At 43.0% G+C, this 11,311-nt stretch overlaps 1 protein-coding gene across 1 annotated transcript; it reads right to left on the bottom strand.

The window, feature by feature from the left end:
- Positions 1 to 5,406: 5,406 nt before the first annotated feature.
- On the bottom strand, positions 5,407 to 6,490 carry LOC141332511 (endonuclease domain-containing 1 protein-like). The gene is made up of 2 exons (XM_073837643.1): positions 6,185 to 6,490; positions 5,407 to 5,955 (listed from the first exon to the last, which is right to left on the bottom strand). Exons 1-2 carry the CDS (start codon positions 6,488 to 6,490, stop codon positions 5,407 to 5,409), a joined length of 855 nt encoding a protein of 284 aa, XP_073693744.1.
- Positions 6,491 to 11,311: the final 4,821 nt, after the last annotated feature.

Genomic DNA, 11,311 nt, shown 5'->3' with positions numbered 1-11,311 from the left:
CAAGAAACTGAAGTTCAAAATGCTTACAGTCAGACAGGTCGTGTCACAAATCAGGTCCGAGGACTGGTTTGTCACGATAGATCTAAAAGACGCTTACTTTCACGTCTCCATCCTTCTTCAGCACAGGAAGTATCTCAGGTTCGCTTTCAGGGGCAAAGCTTACCAATACAGAGTGCTTCCTTTCGGCCTAGCTCTCTCACCCCGAACTTTCACGAAGTGTGTGGATGCTGCGCTGGCTCCACTGCGACTCCAGGGCATCCGCATACTCAACTACATAGACGACTGGCTCATCCTGGCCAGCTCGGAGCAGTTAGCGGTTCAGCATCGAGGTGCTGTTCTCGCTCACATGAAAGAATTGGGGTTGAGACTCAACGCCAAGAAAAGTGCACTTTCTCCACTACAGAGGACCACTTACTTAGGCGTAGTGTGGGATTCGATCTCCATGCAGGCACGTATGTCTCCTGCCCGGATCGATTCCATACTGACTGCGGTAAACGCAGTAAAGCTAGGCCAGTCACTCACTGTCAAACAGTTCCAAGTACTGTTAGGTCTTATGGCGGCCGCTTCCAACATGATACCTTTTGGACTGCTGCACATGAGACCACTTCAGTGGTGGCTCAGAACCAGGGGGTTCTCCCCGAGGGGAAACCCGCTCCGCAAGATCAAGGTCACGCGGCGCTGCCTACGTGCCTTGGCCATGTGGAGGAAACCCTGGTTCCTCTCTCAGGGACCGGTTCTGGGAGCTCCTGGTCGCCGCATCACGCTAGCGACAGACGCTTCCCTTACCGGTTGGGGGGCGGTCATGAGTGGCCGCTCAGCCCAAGGCCTATGGAGCATTCACCATCTCTCGTGGCACATAAACCGCTTAGAGATGCTGGCTGTATTCCTGGCTCTAAAGAGATTTCTCCCAGACCTAAGAAACCGTCATGTGCTGGTCCGCACAGACAGCACCGCGGTGGCTTACTATATAAACCACCAGGGAGGACTCCGCTCACGGCCCTTATACAAGCTGGCGTACCGGATACTCCTTTGGTCGCAAGAGAAATTCCTCTCCCTGAGAGCAGTCCATATTCCTGGACATCTGAATGTGGGGGCAGACGTCCTGTCGAGGCAGGGGCCAAGGCCCGGGGAATGGATGCTTCACCCAGAGGTGGTGAAGCAGATCTGGAGAGTGTTTGGCCAGGCACAGGTGGACCTTTTCGCGACTCGAGAGACATCGCAATGTCCCCTCTGGTACTCTCTAGTTCCTCCAGCTCCATTGGGGCTGGATGCCATGGCACAGACGTGGCCGAGGCTGCGTCTGTATGCCTTTCCCCCCGATCGTTCTGCTCCCGGGAGTTCTGGAACGGGTCCGTCGGTTTCAAGTGCGGCTGCTACTCGTAGCCCCGTACTGGCCGTCCCGAGTGTGGTTCTCGGACCTGGTATCTCTCCTAGACGGCTCTCCGTGGGAGATTCCCGTCAGGAAGGACCTCCTGTCTCAGGCTGGGGGCGCAATATGCCACCCCCACCCAGAGAGTTGGAAGTTATGGGTGTGGCCCCTGAGGGGGCACAACTCATAGGAGCGGGTCTCTCAACCGAGGTTGTTGAGACCCTTCTCCAATCCAGAGCTCCCTCTACGAGGAAACTGTATGGCCTTAAGTGGAACTTATTCGCGAGATGGTGCCACGAGCGCCACCTAGACCCAGTCAACTGCCCGGTCGGTACAGTTCTGGAGTTCTTACAGTCTCGCCTCTCCGCAGGGCTAGCTCACTCCACCCTGAAGGTATACGTGGCGGCCATAAGTGCCTACCACGCCCCTTTAGGTGGCCTCTCAGTAGGTAGAGAGCCCTTGGTCATACGGTTCCTCCGCGGTGCACTCAGGCTGAGGCCTCGAGTGACACCAAGGGTCCCCACGTGGGACCTGGCTGTGGTACTAGAAGCTCTATGCAAGCCTCCATTCGAGCCCATAGAGGAGTCTACGGATCGCGTTCTCACAATTAAGACAGCGCTCCTACTGGCACTCACCTCTCTCAAGAGAGTTGGGGACCTGCAGGCCCTCTCAGTGGCCCCGTCTCATTTAGAGTTTGCCCCAGGGATGGCCAAGGCCTTTCTTTATCCCAGGGTCGGGTACGTCCCGAAGGTCCCCTCCCTCCCTGTCGGCCTCGAGGGCTCTGACAGCAGGTGTCCCAATACAGGACATCTGCAATGCTGCGGGTTGGTCCTCACCCCTAACATTCGTTAGGTACTACGAACTCGACCTCAGAGCCGCTCCAGGCTCAGCTGTACTCTCGGCCTAGTGCGCTAGGCCTAGAGGGTCAGCCACCTCCCTAGCCAGGAGGAGACTTCTCAAGGCGCATTCTTTCTGCGGAAAGAAGAGAAGTCACTTTTCGCCACAAAAGAGATCTGCACCCTTAAACTCTTGTCCGTGGAAAACTAGACAAAAGCTCTCTCAGTCCCTCTTGTCCTGGCAGAACCCCCAGACAAAGGACTAAGACTCCTCGTGAGCCCGAGGGCCGAGGAGTGCCTCTCGCACTGGCTGGCGAACCAGGCAGAGGTCACGGTTCTCGTGTGCCTGAGGGCCGAGAACTGTACAGCCCTCTTGTCCGCGGAATGCTAGACAATGGCTTTATTGTCCTCGTGCTCTGACGCAGGATGCTATCAGACCGAGTGTATTTCGGTCCCTCTGGTTTCTGGCTTTCCCCAGACCAAGGACTAAGACTCCTCGTCTGCCTTCAAGTAAGGCCGAGGAGTGCCTCATGCACTGGCTGGCTACCAGGCAGAGGCCCCTACTGTCTTCCCCGTGAGCCCGAGGGCCGGGGATTGCAGTGCCCTCTTGTCCGCGTAATGCTAGACAATGGCTTATTCCCTCGCGTCCTGGCGGAGCTCCAGGCCGAGCCTTGGATCCCTCTTGTTCTGGCTGAACCCCCAGACAAAGGATCACCCTCTCCTCGTGTGCCCGAGGGCCGAGGAGCCTCCTGAGGTTGAGTTCACTGTCCTCGTGGGTCTGCGGACCGAGGACTTCCCCACACCACCTGTCCGCCAAGTGCTAGACAGAGGTCATTCGGTCCCTCTTGTTCTGGCTAACTCCCAGACAAAGGACTAAGACTCTGCGTGTGCCTGAGGGCCACAGAGTACCTCTCGTTCTGGCTGGCGACCAGACAGAGGAAGACTACCATTCCTCGTGTGCCCTAGGGCCGAGGACTACAGGGCCTTCTTGTCCGCGGAATGCTAGACAAGGGCTCTTTCTTTCCACCCTGGTTGAGCAGACACTCGCAGGACTCGGAAATTATGGGGGCGTTGGTAGTCTCGTTCCCCATAGCGTTCCTGACGCGGCTCGAGTTCCCGGAAGGGAACGTCTCGGGTCACGTATGTAACCTTAGTTCCCTGAGGGAACGAGACGCCGCGTCTCGGACCATAATTCCCGCCCTGCGGCGCTCGCTTCATTCCTAAGAGCTGCCGCCGGCTTCAAACGCACGTGCTTTATACTTCCTGGTCGGTGACGTCACCGCGCCTGTGACGTCACCCCCGTCGTTCATTGGTTGTAGACATGATTCAGAGTGCGGCCCGCCAATGGCGTTCCCCATAGCGTTCCTGACGCGGCGTCTCGTTCCCTCAGGGAACTAAGGTTACATACGTAACCCGAGACGTTTTGCGAGATTAGATATAGCTGCCTTGATCGTTCTTTTAATTAAATGCACTTACAAGACAAGAAGAAGAAACGTTTGCTAAAGTTTGGGAAGGTTAAACAAAATGCTGAATCAAAAATTATTTTATTATTTCATCAGAGACTTTTATGATTTATTAAGATTTTATGGCAGAATAAAGTGGAAAGAGTAAGTGCTTTTGTTTGAATCTTCAGCAGCATATCAAAAAAGGCATCTCTAGAAAACTCTATAAAAACCTTTTAATTAATGTAATGTGTCTTTCTCACAAAGATAACTCAGTATAAAACGACACTAACATTGATGTCAAAGTAAATGATATTATATGCTCCTGAGCTAAATTTTGAGTGTCCCATAAAAAGGTATGAGTACTTATGCAACGGGATCTTTTCAGTTTTTTATTTTTAATAAATTTGCACAAATGTTAAAAATCTATTTTTTGCTTTGTCATTATGGAGTAGGGAGTGTAGATTGATGTGGGGAAAAAAAAAGCAATTTAAAGTAGTTTAACATAAGGCAGCAACAAAACAAAGTGTGAAAAAAATGAAGGGGTATGAATAATATTAATTTTTTTTTAAGTAACTAGCCCAACACTGGTTATAACACTACCCAATCTTTCTATCTTCTGTATACTGAGCTGTCAGGAAAAATATGAAACACGTTATTTTCATTAATGTTCACCTCTGTCTCCCTCTAATGTTGATCTGGAATTGTGCACCCAAATGCTGATTTTCACAACAGCTCATCCACACATTGGTCACATAGTGTATCATCTATATATGTCAGCATTTGTCTATTAAATATTAAATTGTACATGTCTGCATGATGTCTATACGACAACTGAGAGCAGCTGAAATGTCATTGCAACTAATATAGCTGACACCTATGTCCATTGTCTAATTTTCATGTTTATCTACTATCCTATTCTCTCTAATTTAACTAATGACTAATTTAACCCTGTGATGCATCATGGTCACTACAGTGGAAAGATATTTGGAAGCCATTTTGAACCATTTAGGATGTAGCATCATGTACCAACCACCAACTGGCGAACACCTAAAGTGTTGCCTACGATTCCATTTAATTGTCTTTTGGTTTTGAGATAAGAGATAAATTAATTTATTCTCTGACAACCAGACAGGTACATTTTTTTTCCCCAGCTAAATAGGATGTCAGAAATCCTTTCATCCAGATTTTAACAATATTTTTCTTATACATTTTTTTTCTGTGACAGAGAATATATCTGTCCACTACAGTGGACGTCATTCACCAAAGGGTATAATTCTGCCTATAGGCCTAGGTTTTGCCTTATTTAGTCAATTTTATTAAATGTATGCTATAATTTACACTTGAATGGTTTTATTGAACAGAAATAAATGAAATAGTCTATTGCACTATACAGTATTGCAGTACATTAAGCATGTTTGTTGTTATTTAATGCTCTTATGTGTATTCATACCATTTATTGTTAGCAAATGTTTTAAAAACATGTTGTTGTTTTTTCTCAGACCAGTCAATGATTTCCACTGGCATGTTTTTTCACTTGATTAAAATTAAAACCAAACACATTAAAATCTTAGTTTGTGATTTAATAATTCATGTATCAGAAGGATATATTTATAAAAAAAAGAAAGAAAGAAAGGCAAAAAAGGCATGTAATCTGACATTACAAGCGTGTGTCTGTATGTCACTTGAAAACCAACAAACATGTTATTTCTTTATTTTGTTTTTCACATTCTTTGTTTCCCAATCACTGAACTGGATTTCAGTTACATGTATATTCAATTTTGGGTTGTTTCAACTGGAAATCTATCGGTGGGATACTTGGAAAAATTTTTATTGGGTACATTTTTATTTGGTCATTGAGAAATTTCTGAAGCTCTTTTACTGTTAATGTCTGCACTATGCCGTTGTCCGGTCCATAGTAGCCCTTCCCTATGTACAGATTGCCCTTTCGGCAGCAGGTGGCTCTCCAGTAATACTTTGACACGGTAACTTTATCATTCATTTTTGGGGCTTCTAGGTCAGGAACTACACCAGTCACCACATGAGCCACAGCACAGGATTCCAGGTCTTTAATTACAGCTTCCTCATGTCTCAGCCATGCGTTCCGATTGAAATATGAATTCTGCGGAGCTGCGTTGGTCAGTGTGGATGTGGCCAGCATTGACAGATGATTGTCGGTGTGGAGTACAGGATAGAGGTGACCTCTGTCATAGCCAGAGCCATCATAGTCACTATTCAAAGCCTGTTTAGGGCCAATTTGTTTACCATAGCCTTGAGGCCCCATACATGGCTCAGGAACCTCATCCAGCTAAAGGGGAACACACACACAAAACATCATGTATTATACAAGTTCTAAATTATGTGATTATAGCAGCATTGAAAGGAATTGCAATAATAATGATCCAAATGGGAATATGAATGAACTTATAGCTGTCTCTGCACATTAAACACTGACATATGCAAGTATCTTAACATCCAGAAATCACACACTTCACCTTTAATTTTACTCTCGTAGTATGAAGTGAAACAATATTTACCTGAGGTTCAATGTACCAAGAGTCACATCTCCCAATACTTTTGCTTTTGCGAAACACATACGCAGAGTAGATGGGGATCTTCCAGGTCGTGCTGTACAAAGTTGCATAAAGATAAATGTTCTGAGATTTATGATCCTGAAGACACTGGCAGATGGGCTGGACTAACACGTCTTTTGGTGGTGTGAAGTCTGGAGGTGCGTTGTTCAAAAAGAACTCCTTGCATTTACTAAAATTATTATCTGCAATTTCACCCAACGTGAAGAAACATACAGAAGAAAGTGACAGAAGAAAAACAAGATGCCTCATGGTGAATCTCTGAAATTCTCTGTTTGCCTGAAAACAGAAGAGAGTCTGCAGAGAGGAGGATAACGCTCCCCTTTATATAGCCTAAGGGAATCACATGATTGAAGTTTACCTTGCTGATTTATACTCTATGTAAATTTGACATTCACATTTCCCAGAAATTCAAATATTTAGGGTTCAAACAAACGAAACACCTTTCTTTGATATGCTTTGCTCCAATTAAAGAATAGATTAAATGAAAAGCTAAAAATAAATGAATAAAATAAAGACACATTCATTGTTTTTATATATCCTCCTGAGACCCCGCCCATTGACTTATGTCCTCTGTAGTGGACCTTGTGTTTTCATGCATTTTCTTTGAATTTTTTGAGCTACTCTGTCAAGTCCTGTTGTACTGTGCAGAGGACATCCTGGGCTTTCTAGTGATATGTCATTTGATTGGCTGGCATGCTAGGAACCACTTCTTACATTGAATCCAAAATGGCCGGCATACAAATGAGCACATTTTATGGGAAGGAGAGAGATATGTAAAATTTTGCTTTTTTACATGTTTTTTACTATTATTATCACATATATATTTGTTTATTAAAGTGTCAGTAACAATACATTTAGCTTTCAAAGCTGTTAAATTGTTTATGATTCAAAATATCATCCTTTTTTAAATGTCAACTATAGTGGACATCAGGACCATCTTAATGTAATTAATGACTGCATGTTGTAGGAGGCAGAACTGAAGCAGAGAGGATTTTTATAAGATAGTTGAGGGAGACTGACTTAGAGCTGTCAGATGAGGATAAATTTGAATGTAACATACAAGAAGATGTTGAAGAAGAGGAAGAAATTGCAGGAGACTCAGATGAGCAGACTGAGACAGACACAGAGACAGAAAAGGAAGAACAGGAAAGATGCCGCACTCTGTGGTTCTGCAGAAGGACAATGCACACCAGCAAATTCACTTCTGAATGGTTGAAGAAAAACAAAATGAAGACGTTGGAGTGGCCTAGTCAAAGTCCTGACCTGAATCCTATTGAGATGCCCACAGCATGACCTTAAAAAGGCGGTCCATGCTCGAAAACCCTCCAATGTGGCTGAATTACAACAATTCTGCCAAGATGAGTGGGCCAAAATTCCTGCACAGCGCCGTAACAGACTCATTGCAAGTTATGGAAAATGCTTGATTTCAGTTGTTTTGTTTTTGTTACATAAATGTTGGATTAATATCCCTTTACAGCCATATTCTGTACAGTTTTGTTGTCTGAGTTTGGCTGTCGTTTCGAACTAAAATCGTCCTGTGGTCCACTACAGTGGACATGCTGTAAAATTAAAAATAAAAACAAAACGTAAAAACTCTAAATTGTAGAATTTTTTTTTAACCCCAAAAATGTAGGAAATCACAAAAAAACAACAAAAAAGAGACACTTTTTTTCTTTGGGTCTCTGGAGGATTTTATGACTTGTTTGAGGATTTACTTAGAAAAAAAATATAACGAAACCAAAAATAAAACTTGTAATATTTAATTTGTTGAAATGATTAAAAGCTCTGCAGAGTCAATAGAAAGTATTTCATTCATAACCACTACAAGACAAAGTCATGTTTGATGGATCATTTGGCTAAACACACAGAAACCATCAATATCAACACATCTCAAACGAAGGTACTTACTGTATGTTTGACCAGCATTTAGGAACAGGTTTCAATATAAATCGCTATCATTTTTCCATATGTGTTTCCTCTAGGTAAATGCAATACAAACAGCTTATGTATATCTACTGATGTTCATCATGTGTCCTGTGACTGTGAAGGATGTGTCAATGTGCACCTTATTTGTAATGCAAGAGTCTCATTTTATAAGGTGATATAGTATTATCGCATACAAGCATCCTACAGTTTATAACATTTATAAAATACTCATATTAAAATGTACAATACTTTGTATGTAACATAAAAACATCTTTGAATTTTCACCCAGTTATGATGATTAATGATTATATATTTATTTCAGTTATTATGTTTAAAAAAAAAAATCATTCATTTTGCATTTGAAAATATTGAAGCTTAACATGCAAGTTTTATATATATATGCCAGTAATAGCTATACACTGTGTGCCAAAAAAATTGAATATCGAGGGGAAAGTCCATTTATTTCAATAATTTGTTTCAAAAAGTGAAACTTGTATGTTATATTAGTTCACTACACACAAAGTGAAATATTTCAAGCCTTTATTTGTTTCAAAGTTAATGATTATGGGTTAAAGATAAAAAAAAAAAATCCAGTATTTCACAAAATTAGAATATCATGACAAAGTTCAACATCGTAGGCTCCCTGTGTCCCAATCTAGTCGGTTAATTAACACAACACATCTGCAAAGGTTTCCTCAGCCTTTAAACAGTCTCTTAGTAGGCTTCAGAATCATGGGGAAGACTGACTTGACGCTTGTGCAGAAGACCATCATTGACTCGCTCCAGAAGGAGGAAAAGTCTCAAATGGCAATTGCAAAAGAAGCTGGATGCTCAAGGAGCGCAGTATCGAAGTATATTAACACAGTGTTAAGAGGAAGGGAGAAATGTGGCCGGAAAAGGTGCACAAGTGACAGGGATGACCGTAGCCTTGAGAGGATTGTCAAGCAAGGGTGGTTCAGAAATCTGGGGGAGTTTTATAAGGAGTGGACTGAGGCTGGTGTCAGTGCATCAAGAACCACATACAGACGTCTGCATGACATGAGCTACAGCTGGAGAATTGCATGCGTCAAGCCACTCCTGAACCAAAAACAACGTCAGAAGCGTCTGTGCTGGACTAAGGAGAAAAAGTACTGGTCTGTTGCCCAGTGGTCCCAAGTCCTGTTTTCAGATGAAAGCAAAGTTTGCATTTCATTTGGAAATCAAGGTCCCAGAGTCTGGAAGAAGACCGAAGAGGCACCAAAGTCAAGCTGCTTGAAGTCCAGTGTGAAGTTTCCACAGTCAGTGATGGTTTGGGGAGCATGTCATGTGCTGGTGTGGGTCCATTGTCTTTTATCAAGTCCACAGTCAACGCAGCTGTCTACCAGGAAATTTTAGAGCACTTCATGTTTCCTGCTGCCGACAAGCTTTTTGGAGATGATGATTTTATTTTCCAACAGGGTTTGACACCTGCCCACAAATCCAAAACTACCAGTACCTGGTTTAATAGCCATGGAATAACTGTACTTGATTAGCTGGCAAACTGGCCTGTCTTAAAGGATAACTATTGCCAAAATGCAACCTGGGCTGTTTTTTTACTGTAAACGAGACAAACTTATATCTAAAAGCATAATTACGACAAACGAGCCGTTTTTGAGATTGACCGTGATTTCGTTTTGTGGTCAATGGCCGGTGAATGGGAGTACTAGGGGCATAACTTTGAGTGCATCAAAATCGATATTTTTACAACACTTAGAAGGTTCGACACACCATGAAACTTTGCTCGAAGTATCGCCTGGGTCTCTACACATGAACTCCAGCATTGAGAACATTGTTTGTGTACACAGAGTTTACTAAAAAGAAAGTTTTTGAACAACTCACTTTCACTGTTTGAGTTTCCGCTCGCAGCCGTCTTGCCAGTCAAGAAGTGTCCATCTCCGAATGCGAGGAGAGTAAAGATGGATATCTCCTAAAGCATATTTCCATTTAAATGCACGGCTAATTTGTTGTTTTGTCGCAAGTGAAAAACATTAACCTTCTAGTTGTAAAAAGAGCCTCATATAAGCCTAATATTTCGTCCTATGGAATCCATTCATTCGCATTCAGAGATCGACACTTGACTGGCAAGACGGCCGCGAGCGGAAACCCAAACAGTGAAAGTGAGTTGTTCATAACCTTTCTTTTTAGTAAACTCTGTGTACACAAACAATGTTCTCAATGCTGGAGTTCATGTGTAGAGACCCAGGCGATACTTCGAGCAAAGTGTCATGGTGTGTCGAGCCTTCTTAGTGTTGTAAAAATATCGGTTTTGACGCGCTCAAAGTTATGCCCCTAGTTCTCCCATTCACCGGCCATTGACCACAAAACGAAATCACGGTCAATCTCGAAAACGGCTCGTTTGTCGTAATTATGCTTTTAGATATAAGTTTGTCTCGTTTACATAAAAAAAAAAAAAAAAAAAAAAGGCCCATGTTGCATTTTGGCAATAGTTATCCTTTAAACCCCATTGAAAATCTATGGGGTATTGTCAAAAGGAAGATGAGAGACCCCGAAATGCAGACGAGCTAAAGGCCAATATCAAAGCAACTTGGGCTACCATAACAGCTCAACTGTGTCAAAGGCTGATCGCCGCCTTGATGCTGAAATTAGTGCAAAAGGAGGCCCAACAAAGTACTGAGGACATAATACAGTACATTAACACACTTTTCAGATGCCAACATGTGTTTGAGATCCTTTTTTATTGGTCACATTAAATATTCTAATTTTGTAAAAACTGGATTTTTTTTTTAAATCCATAATCATCAAAACTGAAACAAATAAAGGCTTTAAATATTTCACTTTGTGTGTAGTGAACTAATATAACACAAGTTTCACTTTTTGAAACAAATTCTTGAAATAAATGGACTTTTCCTCGATATTACATTTTTTTGGCACATACCTGTAGGCTTTGTTATTTCAAATATTATGCTCTTTAGTTGTTTATATTGTGGAACTCAGCACTCATTAATCATGCAGTGTTTGCTTTTTGTGGCAAGAAACTGATGACTGGCGTCTACAAGGAAGTGAAACTGTGTGCAATCTTGAGTAAACACCCCACACACAAATATGACACAGAAATGATTTTTTTCCAATCTCTTCTCGATGCATTTATGTTGGAACAAAAAAAAA

Source organism: Garra rufa, chromosome 3 (assembly GCF_049309525.1).
Source record: "Garra rufa chromosome 3, GarRuf1.0, whole genome shotgun sequence".
In the NCBI taxonomy this organism is placed as follows: domain Eukaryota; kingdom Metazoa; phylum Chordata; class Actinopteri; order Cypriniformes; family Cyprinidae; genus Garra; species Garra rufa.
This window is presented reverse-complemented; position numbering and strand designations above follow the sequence as displayed.

Coding starts and splice junctions, on each gene's coding strand:
- LOC141332511 (XM_073837643.1), bottom strand. CDS start 6,490: ATGAGGCATCTTGTTTTTCTTCTGTCACTTTCTTCTGTATGTTTCTTC. Junction 5,956..6,184: donor CTTGGTACATTGAACCTCAG/GTAAATATTGTT, acceptor GTTCCCCTTTAG/CTGGATGAGGTTCCTGAGCC.